The sequence below is a fragment of the Lepisma saccharinum genome, chromosome 3 (assembly GCF_977018435.1).
Source record: "Lepisma saccharinum chromosome 3, izLepSacc3.1, whole genome shotgun sequence".
Lineage (NCBI taxonomy): Eukaryota > Metazoa > Arthropoda > Insecta > Zygentoma > Lepismatidae > Lepisma > Lepisma saccharinum.
In genome coordinates, this window is record NC_139231.1 from 82320486 (window position 1) to 82337893 (window position 17408).

At 36.4% G+C, this 17408-nt stretch overlaps 1 protein-coding gene across 1 annotated transcript; it reads left to right on the forward strand.

Annotated features, from left to right (window-relative positions):
• Positions 1–4517: 4517 nt before the first annotated feature.
• On the forward strand, positions 4518–8342 carry LOC145985866 (dual specificity protein phosphatase 23-like). The gene is made up of 2 exons (XM_083119973.1): positions 4518–4817; positions 7753–8342. Exons 1-2 carry the CDS (start codon positions 4527–4529, stop codon positions 7945–7947), a joined length of 486 nt encoding a protein of 161 aa, XP_082976099.1. The 5' UTR covers positions 4518–4526; the 3' UTR covers positions 7948–8342.
• The last annotated feature ends 9066 nt before the right edge of the window (positions 8343–17408 follow it).

The window sequence follows — 17408 nt, forward strand, 5'->3', positions numbered from 1 at the left end:
TTCTACATGCACGGGGAACTTTACCTACTACACAACATATAGTAGCTGCGCGCGCGCACACACACACACACACACACACACACACACACACACACACACACACACACACACACACACACACACACACACACACACACACACACACACACACACACACACACACACACACACACTCACTCACTCACTCACTCACTCACTCACTCACTCACTCACTCACTCACTCACTCACTCACTCACTCACTCACTCACTCACTCACTCACTCACTCACTCACTCACTCACTCACTCACTCACTCACTCACTCACTCACTCACTCACTCACTCACTCACTCACTCACTCACTCACTCACTCACTCACTCACTCACTCACTCACTCACTCACTCACTCACTCACTCACTCTAAAATCTGCTTCAATACGGTTTCTTCATATCACTGTTGTTTTCCATTATTTTTGTGGATTTTTCAAGCTTAAGTATCTCCTCTGTGTAATAACCATGCCAAATTATAAGGTTGACATATTTAATTGTCTTGACTGATTTCATCTAAATGGAATACCGTATCAATCCTCCAAAATATCTGCTTGGTATGAAACTAACAGTTCCCATGGACAAATCATATGTATTTGGATCCCAACATACATATGCACTATATTGTTAAAAAAATTGTCACGCCATAGCTTTAAGTCTTTTCTCAATGTCCAAAAATGTAGTTTAGGAAGATATTTGAAAGTGGCATCAGAATTTGGAGCTACCTCAGAATATGAAAAATCAATTTTTCATCCAACGTCTTGAAATGCTTTCAACAAATGCAAAATATAAAATCATTCCCTGGGTTTATTTAGTTGCGACATGAATTTCCAAGTTAAAAACTCTGAATTTGCTACAGATATCGTGGTCTTAGAATTAGCGACTTTCCCCACCCTTCCTAAACAACAGTATATTACAGAGGTTTTTTATTAAAAACTTCAAGCACAAGTAATGTCCTAATGTAGCTGAGACTTGGTTTTCTTTAATCTATGAAAATCTAACCTCAAATATTAGCATAACTTAAAGCTCTCGTAAGGCATGTTAAATTGTCCATCATCTTTAAACATGGTGGCATATTTTTCTCAAATACAATATGACAACAATTGTTTAATTTATCTTGTAACTCTAAACATTTCAACTGAAAAGCTTTACATTTTTATGGCAAAATGTATGTTTGCAATTTTACCACCACCCCTCTCCTAAACTATGAAATATAATTTTAAAAGTTTTACTGCAAAATTGCAGACCGACTGATTATCTACAATGACTTAGTTCCTTATATTCTGAAAATGCATTGTAGACAGTTTTTGTGAAAAAGAGAGCATGGTATAGAGCGTGTGTGCAACATGAGAAAAATCAGTTTTTCATTCACCATCTTGAAACACATTGTTCAATTTCACTCACATGTAATACCATTGCAGTCTGTCAAGTTTTCTAGCTGCAGAAACAAGTTATCATGGTCCCTAAATAGATGACTTTTCCTTCTTTGCCCATCCATCCCACCCATGCTCCTCCTAAATCATGAATTTATAGTGCAAGTAATGTCCTGAAAGTTTTATGCACAAAGCTTGAAATTGTAGTCTACCTATAAAAAGGTTTTAAAATGTCAAAAATGGTCAGAATATGAAAGTATACGTATGCATTGTATTTACTTGAGTACCCCCACACCCCCTATTTTTAAGAACAAATGAAATTGTGGTAGATTATGAGTGTGCTCGACTTCTTGGGTATAGAGCTCCTAACCACAAATAGCATTTATCCTACATGGGCAAGCAACCCATTACGTTCTATCAATGCACTGAACTGGAGGGAGGGAGATATCACTGTCTCAGTGCAAGGTATTGGAAAGAAAACAGAACATTTGCACACATACTAAATTTTGAGAAATGAAATTAATCATTCAAAAAGTGTTTGATTTAACTCTACGTCAGTTAACTTTATTCTAATTTAAAGACATTTCAAGAAAATGTACTCAATTCTCCTTTGTAATTTTTTATACATGGAACTTTTGAATGTTTGTTTCTTGGATATATGTTTGTATTATTTCTGTTAAAAGTATATTTCTATCATGATTTGAGAAAAATATACTGAAAAAAAACACTGTGACTTGTACTACATTAATTATTTTGGGTTTTATAAGCTTGGCTAAGGCTTTATTTTACAAGTTTTCTCAAACTGTTGACAATTCTAGAACCTCACAATTATTTAAAGCAATAAGTTTTTTCAAGGTGGGTTTTTCTGGAAAGAACCCTCATGGGCAAAACTGGGCTGGCCCACCTGGGCCAACCCTGCTTGCTACATGCCAGGGTTTCAAATGTCTTAGTGGATCTATAGGTGATTTGACTATGCCATTGGGGAGGCATGTGTGGTTATTTCATAGGCCATTGGTCAAGTCTACTATTTGAAAATTTCGTTCAATTTCCATCCTGCACGGAAAAATTGTTACAACACGTAACCACTCATTACTTCACTACATACATCTCCATGCTCTAAAACACACTGTAAAATGTTCACATAGAACATTTCATAAACCATGCAAAATATTTCAGAGGGTGACTAGGCGTGGGCATTCGGAGGAGGTAGATGTAAATCAGTCCTCATCACACAGCCTCATTGTCATGATTAGCTCAAAAGTGGCAGTAATGCTAAATAAAAAAATCAATTGCATTTATATTACCAACCATTGGCGTAGATAGGCACGAGCTCACCAGGAACAACTCCTTCAGAAATTTTGCCAAAATATTCGGAAATTTAGATCATTGCATTGCAGATACTTGCAAAAGAGATACTGATGCATAATATGATGATCTTCAAACATTCATCATTTTGTCATACAGTCAAACTTGCTTTAAAAATGTAAGGAATCAGGTTTTTATTTTTACATGAGCATAGTTTTCCCACAGCTTCAAAATTTCAGTTTTCTTTAGAATATCATACGCATGAGTTTTACTAATGATCTGCTCAGCAGACAATTTATCTTGCTCAATCCCGTGAATTACTTTTAAGATCAAACACAACTCTTTTGACAACTGATTGATTAAAAAAGCAGATGCTCAGTCGTCATCTGATCCCATGACCGCAGCCAATCTGCGGCGCTGCTGCTGTCACGTGCTACCCAACATTCCCAGTAGCAGCAGAGGCATCTCAGTTTGGTTTGTGAGTTGGTACAGGGATCAGATGACGACTCGGAGCATCTGCTTTATTGAGTTTGCTTTCTACAAAAGATACATAAATATCAATAACAAGAGCAATATACAAGAACTCAGGCATGTGGTATACCCTTCTATTGTGACTGCTTGGTTGCCTCAGAAAAGGTGAATGTTGTTTTCACGTGCATATAAGAGAGCCCCCAGAGCTGCCATGAATTCAGCTTGGAATATGGGCCACACACAGTCAGTTGCCAGTTGAAACCCAGACCCATTCTTGAGTAAAATTTCCAGAAGGGAAAAACAATTTAATTTCAATTCCCGACCATGGACAATTTTTTGTATAAAGGCTTCCTTTGATTTCAGTTTCAATTTAACCCAGGGAACTTAACATGTTTTTAAGTTCTAAAGTCATGGAGCAGGAAATATTTCCATTTAAGTCAAATTTCCATTTAATAAAATGGCAGGTTTCACTGAAATTTCAATTTGAAAGCAATAAACATTGGGGGTGCAAACGATCAATTTATGTGATGCAAGAATCCAATTTAACAATTTTTAACAAAATGTTTACAAAATCCTCAACTCTATCAACAATCAGAGATCAGGCTAACCATAAGAACCATGCTTACAGAGCATGGTAATGGACATAATTTTGAACCAAAAATTCAAATTGAAAATATATTCAATTGAGTTAATCATTAATTCAAGAGTAGTATTTCATGAATTCATTAGCTACAATGGTATAGTATTAGTGGCTGGTATATTATGAGTTGTTTTTCAGTAATATCCCCTCCCAACAAAATTTCAACACTTTTTTTTTTATCCAAGGTTGTCCTCCCCAAAAAAAAATTCTGGCTCATGTCCAGGATGGAATTCAAACCCAGGATCTTCGGTGACAAATCCAAAGTCAGCCATGTAATGCACTCTACTGCTGAGCTGGCAAATGCATATTGTTGCAATTTCATATGTAACATGAATATTTGCCTGAAGTTCATGGATTTTTTTAATGAGAGAAGGTATAACTTTTTGTAAGGGAAGTTGAACCAATTGCCACCTGAAATTCTGCATACAAGTTAACTTCTTGTTATCTTTAAATTTTTGAACAAAAGATATTGCAATATCCAGACAATGTTATTGTTCTTTATTTTTGGGACAGTATTATTATTTACCACTTTTGACACTAGGATATGTTACTAATGTGCACACATTTTGTGCTTAGATGCTAATTAGTATGCTGATATCAAGAGGGACAACTATTTTTTAAGTGAAACATTGAACTGAAAAATAAATTTAAACTGGTACCATTTCCATGTAAAATATTTAATTTCTGTTTCATTGTAGGAGTACTGATAAGATGTCTGGCTCAGGAAGTGACGAGTCCTGCTATGCCCCATGGAACTTTTCATGGGTTGTCCGTGATGAACTAGCTGCCATGTCTTGCCCTAGTTCAATGGGAAATTTGCGTTATTTAGTGGAGCAAGGAATCAAGCATTTGGTTACCCTCTCTCCAGAAAAAAGACCTCCGATCCATGCTTTCCCAGATATGAAATGGACAGAAATTAAAGTCAAAGAATTTGAAGCGCCAACTATTTCACATATTAATAAATTTATAGAAGTATGTGAACGTTCAAGAATAAAAAAGGAGGTAAGTGGAAACCATAAGTCAAAGAAAGTGAAATTGTAAATGGTTACCTAATAAATATATAATGACTAATTTGCAAGATATACATAGAAAATTATTTCTGTATTAATACCACAGTTGCAGCACCTTGAATACGTAGTGTGGAAAACGGCACTGTTCTGGGCTCTCTGGCGGGTTCCACTCGAATATGACATTGCTAGAGGCACTGGTGTCGTCCCCGCTACGTAGTATTACTCGTCTTATAATGGAAGTAAATGGAGTTTTTGTTGCAATGTCTGATTCTTTTACATGAAGCATTTCTATGAATGTGATAATTGCTATGATATTTGGTACAGTGGTTGTAAAGATATTAACAAACATTCTAGACAGTCAACCACGTCTTGTTATTCTGACTTGGGCGATGCAGAAAAATCTTGCAACATTAAGGGTGCTGTGAAACAAAAAATTTGGGAACCCTAGACTTAGTGTATATTTGATAACAGCTTTTGGCCAAACAATCATGCTGCTTATTTTAATTTTTTTATAACTATTGCTGTCAGTTCATTAGAATTTGTTTTTAGCATTGTGCATGGGTGGTGGGATGCTCACCAACAAATATTTAATTAATATTTTGCTAATATTCAGAAACACTTGGTTTGATTATTGTACTTAATTTCCATCATTAGTCTGTGTTCACACACACAAATTACCATGGCACTAAGTCCAAAAACAGAACCACGAATTAAAAAGAATCTTGTACAAGGCCTGTTAAAAAATATCTAATCTTTTATTTTCCTGTGTTTTGTGTTGGGAGTTTTGTATTGCTCTCACAATTCTGGCTTCACAGGCATATCCATTCATCAACTTCTTAGTCTTGTGAATATGAGAGACTTGCTTTGGGATATGCCATAAATCTACAAGTTGGCATATTTGGTCAAAACAATACTTTCAACAACCACTTTTGTTGAAAGATCTTTTTTCGTTTCTCAACAAAATAAAAAGACTTCTGTAGAACAACTCAAGGACAAGAACGGCTAAGTTTGTTGTCTCTAATGTCAATTGAAAAAAGGTTATTGCAAGAACAAAGGAACAGTATTTTCCTCTTTATGAAGAAAGTAGGAATAGTGGTATTCATCTACAGACAGTTTGTGGCACAACGCACGATGCAGGAGAAAGATTGGAGGAATACAGTAAGGGAGAATTCACACCGAAGAGGCACACAACAAGCGACATGAAAATTTCACACCAAAGAAACAAGCTGCACACGGCAAGCGACACATCAGTTCGCATGATTATACCAATATAATTACATTAATCAGATTTTTAGTCACCCAAAAAAATGTAACAAGATACATTGTTACATGTATATTGTGTTGTAAAATTTGTGCAAGTCATTGAAACTCAGGAGAGGCATGTTGTGCATGAGAAACGAAGAAATAATATGCACTCACGTCAAACTATATACGCTAGACATTCCAGCCTGGATAAAACTAAGATCTAAACACTAGAGAAATGATTCTCAACCTTCTTGAAACCATGACCTGGTATTTTTTTTTAAGTCAATGCTCTTAGCTCAAGAATTTTCCTCGTCAATATCTTTCCAGTATTTAAGAATTTATCATGAATTAACATGCACCCATGAAATTAAATATTGAAAAATAAATTCTAGCATAATCATAAAGCGTAATAATAGTTTGATTACGTGTAGGATTGTTGACAAATATAAAAGTATGATTGACAAAGTGGTAACGTGTAAGTGATCCCGGGTTGGATACCCAGTGGAGGCACTGGGCAGATTAAGTTCTGATTAGTCTATTTGTGCACGTTGACTAATATATTTTGGACTAAAGTGCCTCTATGAGCTGGCTTTTTAAAATAAAAGCAATCTCATCCTAAATGCCCAAAATACGGTCTCTTTACATGATGTTGAAAGAAAATTACAGCAGATAACTGCATCCAAAAACTTGATATAGCGAAAAGAACGTTGTGCTTAAATCTTAAAATATTGTACATGTCGATACTTTATTATATCAACAAATTCGAGCTACAAACATGTTGTAAGGCCTCCGGTTGGGCTCACTTCTAGAGTCTAAATATAGCTCGTTGGAATGAAGCATTCACTGTGCATACGCAAACAACAAACTGAGAAAACGGCACAGTCTGAGTGACACGCAAGCGACATGAGACACGTGCAGCTTGTTGTCGCTTCGGTTCGATAGGTACAATTGATTACTGAGTGTTCGCTTGCAAGCGACACGTGTCTCTTCGGTGTGAATTCTCCCTAAGGGGTTTTCTTTATATATATATATATATATATATATATATATATATATATATATATAATGCTTTATTTTTTAGTGTAAGATCGTGGGGCTTACAGCTTAGATATTGAAAGTAATCTGGTAGCAGACAGAAACACTTGTCGTGGCAAGGTTGTTTGTGAAGAAGTTATGTCTAGCCCTTTCAGTTAAGTGTTGATGTATAATATTTGTGATCAAAAAATCACCTATTCTTCCCCGCAAACTGACATTCCAACACACACTTTTATGGAAAGATGTGAAAATTTCATGTTTCTTTTTAACTTCATAGTCAATGCAAAATTAAAATTCTAAATTTCTTTCATGATTTAAAAGACTAATAGACATATTCAGCCATAATAATCTATACAAAATTCAGAACTTATGCAATTAAATATGTTGTTGAATCTTCGACAAAAGCAACAAATTCTATATTTTTAATTTTTGCATCCTTAACTTTTCAGTGTTTATCTGGGGCTTTCTGGAATTTTCCCTCCCATTGAAACCACTCACTCTGTTTTTGTATACAAGGACAGTAAATAAGAAATGTTATGGTATTCCAGATAAGATTTTTATGATTCACTACTGCATTTTCAGTACTAAGAAGTATTGTTTCCTAAGCATTTGACAAAGTAAGCTTAACTGTTATTTTTATATTGCAGGCAGTTGGAATTCACTGCAGAATGGGAAGAGGTAGGAGCGGAGTAATGGCAGCATGTTATCTCGTGCACTTCTGCGAACAATCTCCAGAAAGAGCAGTCATTAACGTACGTCTAATGCGGCCAGGGTCAGTGGAAACATATGAACAGGAGAAGATTGTAGTTCGCTACCATGACTATTTGCGACAGAAAGCTTGATGAATTTGCTACCTAGGTGATTTTTCCCTGTTAAATTACCTTCTACAGTATTATGTATTTTTATACAAGGAATGTTGTATATTTTTTTATTTCTATATATATTCATTGTTGTAATGAAGAGAATGCTGTTGTCTAGGAAATTTGTTTATGGTACTGATTACATATGTTCCTCATACATAAAATGCATATATGAGTCATTCCATGCCAAATCAACACAGATATGTGCAATTTCCAACCTGACCATCTCCGATTTTCATGAAATTTTGGGAGTTAAATGTATGCATGGAACTTAGTAACTATGAAAATTTTTAGTTTCGTTTGTCTTGTAATTATTAAATTATTCAAGGTCAAAGTTAGCATAAATTGCCCTTTTTGAGCCCGCTTAGCTATATTAAATGTGCTGTAACTCCGCCCCTATTTCACCTAGGAAGCTCAAATAAAGCTTATTGTACAGGGAATTGAACAAGCTTTCCAGTGATAAATAACAAGCCTACCTTTGGATAAAAATATAATTTTGTCACGTGACCTTGGCCTTTGACCTTGAATATCTCAAAACATGTCATCACCAAAAATCGTGAAACAAATATATTTGGTCCCTCATGCCATACTCTAAAACATATCAAAAAATCATTCTGGGACTGGAATGGGATCAGAAGATACAAAATATGTGTAAGTATGTGACTGATAAAAGCCTCATTACATGAACTATGACAGGTCAAATGCCCCTTAACACCCCCTACAAAATGTAAAAGAGTTATCCTAATCATGAAAGAAATAGGTTATGCACAGGGAGATCTCTAGCTGTGTGTGTGAAGCATAGGTTCGGCATATTGTTGACCGCCATATTGAATTCAATGCAAAAATTTCAAAGGAAAGGGGGTGATGTGATATATCAAATCAGGCTAGAATTTCACGAAATGAAGGGGCAAAGGTTTTTCCAATGTATATTTAGCCAGCAAAAAGTTATTACTGCATGCTTGTAACCATCTTCTCCTTTTCGAGGTGTTAAAAACAAAGTTTAAGAATGCTCCTAACGTGTTAGGAACTCATTGAGATCACGCATTGCATATGATTTTAATCAGAGACATTCACCAAATAGTTGAATAGTGAAGATCATTTGGAAAAGTATCTCAAACAATTGCGTGACACTTCCTTTGGAATGAAAAATTCTTCAGTGATGAGGCAAATTTTTTGCGTTCATGGTGAAGTTAATTAAAAGAATATGCCGTACCTGTAATTTGATCAGTAGACAGATCCCAGCCGAATGGTTGTTGCTGGTAAGCTAAGGATGTGGTATAGTGTATGGAGAACGGGAATGGTTGCTCCATATTCAACAACGGAACCTTAAATGCTGAGGGCTTCTTGGATTTGTTAAGTGAACAGGTTTTTCAACCTTGCTTACGGGGTATGGCACTTTTCCAGAGTTTTGAAACAGGACAGAGTGTGAACACACTATGTGGACATTGTGGCAATTTCTTCATGGTAAATTTCTAGGTATATTGATGGGCAGACAGGGATCTATTAAAAGGCGTGCACATTACCCAGATCTAACATCTTAGGAGGACTTTTTACCTTCAGAAACATCTGAAGAGAATGGTGCATGCACTAAAAGTCCCTGATATTGACCATCTGAGAGAAGGCATAGTTGTTGCTTGCGATGTTGTTGCACATGCTACATTGCCAAATGTTCTGTGAGTGTGAGAGACGTCAACTAGTGTGCTCACAGGAACATTGACAACATTATAATGTGCATATATCGTAAGTGAAAGATATGCGTATAACTTATTGCTGTCTAAATATACGTTGGAAAAACCTTTGCCGCTTCATTTCGTGAAATTCTAGCCTGATTTGATATATCACATCACCCCCTTTCCTTTGAAATTTTTGTGTTGAATTCAATATGGCGGTCAACAATATGCCGAACCTATGCTTCACACACACAGCTAGAGATCTCCCTGTGCATAACCTATTTCTTTCATGACCAGGATAACTCTCTTACATTTTGTAGGGGGTGTTAAGGGGCATTTGACTCGTCATAGTTCATGTAATGAGGCTTTTATCAGTCACATAGTTACACATATTTTGTATCTTCTGATCCCATTCCAGTCCCAGAATGATTTTTTTATATGTTTTAGATTGGTGATGACGTGTTTTGAGATATTCAAGGTCAAAGGTCAAGGTCACGTGACAAAAGTATATTTTTATCCAAAGGTAGGCTTGTTAATTATCACTGGAAAGCTTGTTCAATTTCCTGTACAATAAGCTTTATTTGAGCTTCCTAGGTGAAATATGGGCGGAGTTACAGCACATTTAATATAGGTAAGCGGGCTCAAAAAGGGCAATTTATGCTAACTTTGACCTTGAATAATTTAATAATTACAAGACAAACTAAACTAAACATTTTCATAGTTACTTAGTTTCATGCAAATCTGAGATGGTCAGGTTGTGGGCTGTGTTGATTTCATATGGAATGACTCATATGCTTCTACTGAAAGTTTGTAGTGTGATAATTTAAGAGATGGTTTAATACCAGTTTTTTTCATGTAATTATTAACAGTTTTGCTGACACTTATTTATCTTACAGTTTCATAAGCACAAATTGGACATTTTAATGGTTATCATCATAATACAGTTATCTTTTTTCAACTTATAAAATGTTAAGTTTTGAATGAAAACTATTTAGAGCTCAAATATTAATAATTATATTATTGGGTTTCATTTACGGCAAAATTTAATTTGAAAAGAAAATGTTAAGATGTTTTAAATGACTGAAAATCTGACTGCAATTTTCCATTACTTATGCAAAGTATTGAAACAGGTGATGAATTGTTTAGCTACTATATTCACATTTTCTTATAACACATTTAAACTGAAACTTTGGAAAAATCACACATTTTATATACAATGTGCATAAGGTAGAACAAACAATAAAACTCTCTCTCGTTGATACTACCAAAGAGAAGAAGTAGAACATGTTCTCTTGATTATCACTTTGGCTGCCATGCCCAGTTTAACAAATTGTCTGAAGCGGAAACAGTTGTGCTGTATACTGTACACTATCTGTGCATTTACCACACTTGTGTTCAAAAGCAATTCAGTAGCAACTTTGTGGTATCATCAGATTCTCACAGATGTACTGTATGAAGCCAATTCTTCAGCTTTTTTCAGAAATAGAGACGAATTATTGCAAGTTTCATAACCTCCCTCTTGCCCTTCCACTTAGCAACAACACCATGCTCATCGTTCTTTCCCACCATATCTTGTTTAAGTTAAATTTGAACAAGGTATTTTGGAATACATCTTCCTTTTTTCAGAGTTCCACTAGATTAACTTTTCTGCAATTCCACTATTTTCCCCTCTTTCATTGAGATATTTCTCATAAAGCTCCAAAACAACTTTTGTTCCTAATTCTTTATGTTCCAGTTTCGGTTTTATCTTCATAAAACATTGCTTTGTAAGTAAATGCATTTGTGCCATAGACCTTAAAAACTTTATACCATATGTGTTTCCGGCTTCAGGACATGCACAGGTTCCTGGGGAAAGCGTAACACCTTTTATCCTAAGATTTCAGCCTGTGTATGGGATCGGTGACGATCCACCATCATGAGGAAATTGGGGAGCTACGTATGAATAGCATAACCCAGTCAAGGAAATCTGCAATAACAACTGGGAGTTCGTCATGCTGACCACACTGGTTGGATGATCTCGCACCTCTGGAGATACAACAATAATATCAAGAAAAATAAAGCACAAAAATAATTACCAAACATCAACAAAGTAAAACTAATTACCGATAACACGACTGCAGAAGTACACGAGAAAATTAAAACCTATTCCCATTTCTCATAATGACCCTATGCATATCAACTCGCAATGAATTTGTATGGCATAAAACCACAATTCAACATATTACAATCATTCAAGAGTCATTATGCTTGTGCACATAATTTCAGAAGCATTTGTAATGAAATTCTTCATACAAATGTCTCCTGAACAGGAAACTGAATTTTTTTCCTACCTTGTTAATAAAATGAATGCTTGTACCACAGGCTTACATGTGGCAGCCCAAGTGTTAAACATTATAAATTATAAGTTCTGAATGCTTTTTCATAAACTGTCAAACTTGTTATCCTAAAGACAACCTTGCTGCATTTTCAATTGTTATTGTTTTCAATATTTATTTTTTTACCCAAGTCCTCTTATTTATGTTCCCAAGTTAGTTTCATGGATTGAAAGAAAAGCTACATATTGGAAATAAAAGTATGTTGATCAATTTTTGTACACTTTCTTGAGATACTTTATATTATTATTATTATTATTTTTTGCCACCTACATGTAGAGAAACCACTCCTAATTTTAGCCAACATTTCTATTATTTAGTACTATTGTCACTTGTATGAACTTCTATAATATTTTGGTGGTGGTGTGTGCCTATGAGAATGTGCATGTACAGTCACTTCTGGGTTGTAACGATCTCAATAATCCCAAGTATTCAAAAGGGACTAGGTTTGAACCTCATCCCCCTGGTGACCCATCCAGGATTCTAATTTTTTTAAAAATCTGGAAATGCTAAAATGAAGAGAAGTTCCTTATACACAGTCAGACAATTAAGTAATGAGACAGTCGTTATAAATTGAAATCATTAAAAGGATCAATTACTTACGTGTGTGAGTACGAAGTGTCAATGAAAACAACGTTTCAGAGGTCAAGACTGCCTCCTCCTTCAGGTTGATGCATATTCTTAGACACCTGACATGGTGTCACGTTAAGAAAGTGTTAGTTAGTTGAGGATACAGGTAAAAAGTTATGGTAAAAAACACTTATGGAAAAGACCCTGCTTAGTAGCTGTAAAAACCTTCACAATATTAAAACTCATATCTAAAACCACGCATTTCCTAATCTAAAAACACTTAAGAGAAACGTTCTACGTGGCTGTTAGAAGCCACCTGGCCAGTGTTTGAGAGAAGCGAATGTGCTGCGTATGCTGAACACTGAGAAGGAAGCTACCTTCCCCTCCGTAGTTTTCCCCTATTGAAACTGGTATGTCACCAGTCCAAGGTGAACTCAATTTCCGCCTCGGCAGCCCTCTTGACCTCGGATGTAACATGGAAACCCATCTTGGGTCTTGACCTCTGAAATGTTTTCGTCGACATTTTGTACTCGCACACGTAAGTAATTGATCTTGGATCTTTTTAACAATTTCTCTTTATTCAACTGTGAGTAATATGCACATCACAATATGTTATTAGTCAGTCGTTATCAGATGATAAGGAAACAAAATAATTGAACATTGCCTGTTTATTACTCAAAGTACATCCCTCCTGCATCAGTATAGCAATTGTCATGGTTGGCCAACGATCGATACGACATCTGCAAATCTTCAAGTGATATGACTTTAAGATTGGACGTCAACCTGTTGGATGGTCCTGTGTTCATCAAAACTGTTTAATTTCAGCAGCAGCTTCACTTTCGGGAACGGGAAATAATCACAGGGGAATAAATCTGTGGAGTAGAGACAACTATTCAACACTCTCACTTGTTTTTGGACTAGGAATACATAGACAACCAATGCTCTCTGGGACCGTGCATTACCATGGAGCAGGAACCAACTGCCCGGTTCAGGATACTGATGTCTCATGGGGTCAGTTCTCTTCCATAATCATTCAGAGCACTACGATCGTAACCACCAATTACACTTTCACCCTCTGGAACAATTACGTGGTGAATAATGCCTTTGCTGTCGTTAAAAGACACAACATTGTCTTCGCCCTTGGCTTATGGAGCTGCATTTTCTTGTCTCTTGGTAAATTTAGTGACTTCCATTGTAGGTTTATACAAGAACCATAGTGAAAATGTCCTCCACAACAATAGAATTCAAGAAATGTTTATTCCCGCAAACAGTTTTCAGAATGTCTTTCATGAAACTTGATGTTCACTCACTGCGCCATAGCTATTATGTGATGACACCCTTGCCCCTCCTTCACGATATGGCAGCATAATTCCCAGCATGCCCATTGCAAGTTCATGAAGGTGTTGCCAGGTTGTGGATTATGGACCACACTACATCATGAATGTGTTACTTCATAGATAGAATGCCCACGTGGGATAATATAAAATCAGTCTCATTCCTTAATTGTCGGACTGTGTATTATACACAAGAGCATGTCTTTCAACCATAGGCGTAACTCTGAGTTTATCTTCGGGGGGGGGGGGGGGGGGGTCCAAGTTGAGCTGTGAAAAGCATACATCATTATGCACATGCATGTGTATGTACCGGGTGGCCAGAATTAAAGTTACCCAATTCAGAGCCTCTGTAGACTGTTTGAGACATCGTAGAACTCTGAAATTTGGTGAATTCACTATGCAGACCATGGCGAAAAAAAAAAGTTCAATTTTCCACCACCAGGTTGAAATGTGGTGCTGTACTTCAATGATGGGTTGTAGTGTCACTGACACTGCTGGCTTGTAAGGATTCCATTGAAAGTCAATGTATTCATTACAAGCCGGTAGTGTCCGTTACTACAAATAATCACGTTAAGTGATTTAGCAGAGATTTTAATTAGAAAGACATTTGTTAGTGGCTGGAAGTTGCGAGAAAATAATCTCTTTTATTGCAAGATTGCAAGGTAAGGTAAAGGCAAATCCATAACCAATTATAGCAGTTTACGTCATTATTACAACCGATCATGGAAGTACAGCACCGCATTCCAACCTGGTAGTGGAAAATTGAACTTTTTTTTATCCCCATCCTCTTCCCCATGGTCTGCATAGTGGATTCATCAAATTTCAGTTCTACGATGCCTCAAACAGGCTACAGAGGGCTCCGAGTTGGGTAACTTTAATTGTGGCCACCCGGTATGTAGCATTGCTTTATATCCAAATTTTTAAAATGTCCTCATCTCATAGGGAAGCTGTGAAATTGACATATGTATATTCAGATTCATACCTAGTGATTTCTGCGTCCAGGGTAAAAATAGATTTTGGATCCCGCACCCCATGTTTGAGAATAATGTCATTTTCTTAACTTACACTTCAGTTAGTTTTTGTATGCGCAAAGCGAAGAGCTGAAGATCAAACAGCATGGAGGTTGCAAGGAAAGACCTGCCCCTGGGCAGAAAACAAGAAATAACTCTGGTCCCGTAAGGCATACATAAATTATTGTGAATTTTGCTCTAGTACCTCTCGTTCCTCTACAGTAACAATGTTGTTTCTTAGCTGTAGCAGAGAAGACTTACTAATACAAAATCGTCCTTTGATCTTCAAATACGCATTTGGCATTATTTAATATCTCTACATGGAATACTTATAGTGCATTAACTATTCCGTATATCGAGTACAATTTTTACAGAATACAGAGAGTTAGTAATACAGCATTTCAGAAGAATTGTTTTGAAGTAGTAGTAATAAATAGAAATTTGATGTGACTCAAAGAAATGGGTTCACTACGAGCGAGGCAAGCAAGAAAATTTTTAAAATTATTTCTTTCCAAACTGAAAATATAAATTATTACAGAGCTAGGAATTTTAGGTGCTGCACCTTACATTTTTTTTGTGTTAAAATGGGTAAAAGAGTGACCCATCCCCAAAATAAGCACGTATTGAACTCTTCTCATGGTGTTTCAGTTGCACCTTTTTCACAATCTCAGAAACTTTTGAACCTTTTCGCCCTTTTTGCATCTTTATCATTTTTTTTAATACAATTCGCACACTATTTAACCCCACCCACATCCGAGGCACGGCTTCTTGGCACGCAATTCTTGTTTACCGCACAACAATGAATCGGCTTTCTTCAGTTCTTGGACGTTAATGTAGTAATCGCACGGACTTTAAACAGTGCCAACAATGATGTGTTACAATTGCTAGAAGTTGTGCTCTTTTTGTCCTATGCTGTATTGTTTACGAATTGTTGTAGGAAAGTTGTTTTGTTTTCATTTCCTTCTTCCGTCTCAGCGAGCAAGGTAACTGCAGTCTGATCGACTGATTGATGCATCGGATTTGCTTGTTCACCATGTCAAAACATAAAGTAAATGTTAGGAAACTGCAGGACATTGTTAACAAGTTTAGCGGTGACGACATTCAGAGTGATGAATCTGTTCTGAGGTGTGATATTTCTATTGCTGTTGATGACAAACACCAACGCACTTGGGTTGTGCAGCATCTACAAAGTGGGAAGCACGTCAGGAATAAAGAACTACGAGATGGTAAAGGTGGGAAGCGACAGCAATTCATTGGTGAGGCGCTTGTATCTTCAGAGTTCCAGAAATACAAATGAATTTTTCAGTGAGACAGCAAGGATATTTATAGCATGTGGAATACCTCTTTCGAAACTTAACAATCCTGTCATGAAATCATATTTGCAAAAATATACTGGGAAGACAGTTCCAGATGAGATCACCTTAAGGAAATCTTACCTTCAACCTCTTTATGAAGCTAAAATCTCGCAGATCAGGCAAGTAGTAGCTGACCATCCAGTTTTATTTCATACTAGATGAAACCACAGATAGGCAAAACAGGTACATTTTGAACATTTTAGTAGCACCGCTCAATGGACATCAAGTGAAACCCATGCTTTTAAAACCTTATTTTCTCAGCAAACCAGATAATGCAAGTGTAATGCAAAGCTTCAATGATGCATGTTTTGTTTTGTGGCCGGAGGGCGTAAAATATGATAGTGTGTGGTTAGTTCTTACAGACCAAGCATCTTACATGTTAGCTGCATTTCTAATCTGAAGAATATGTATCCTAACTTAAAACATGTGACCTGCATTGTTCATGCTTTGCATCGAGTTTGTGAAGCTATTAAAGATGAATATACATATGTAACGAATTTGTAGCATTAAGAAAATACTGAAAAAGGCCCCTTCTAGAATACAGAAGTACGTAGAAATTACGAAACTTCCGCTACCACCCTCTCCCATCCTCACTAGATGGGGTACATGGTTAAAAGCTGCAGTGTTTATTTGCAATCGTTTCCATACAATATCGAAATATTTAGATGCTTTGCCTGGTGATTCCTCAGCTGTAGAAAAAGCCAAAAAACTTGCACTTAAACAGGAATTGCAAGATGAACTTTATATTGTACATGGCTTCTCTTTCCTTACTACTGCAATCACAAAACTGGAGGAGCAGTGTCCTGAAAAGGAAGCACAGTGGGCTGTTTTGATGGATGTGCAACGAGAGCTGCAAGGGGTCGGGAAAGAGAAGTTAGAACAAAGTTTAGCCAAAAACCCTGATGTTCAAGAAGTCGCAACCAACAAGGATGTGGATTACTGGTTGAAAACAAAATACGCACCACTTGTGTCTGTTGACGTTGAACGTTCTTTTTCAAATTACAGGTATTTGCTTAATGACCGCAGATGTAGCCTCACTCAGAAGAATATAGAAATTTTGAATGTAATCTATTTTAACAGTTTTCTAGACTAATTCTAAGCAAGTAAGAAGAAGCATGTTTTCCTTTATGTC

Excerpts from the sequence above, each read along its gene's own strand:
- LOC145985866 (XM_083119973.1), top strand. The coding sequence starts at position 4,527 with ATGTCTGGCTCAGGAAGTGACGAGTCCTGCTATGCCCCATGGAACTTT. Across the intron at positions 4,818-7,752 it reads GTTCAAGAATAAAAAAGGAG|GCAGTTGGAATTCACTGCAG; the intron begins GTAAGTGGAAAC and ends TTTATATTGCAG.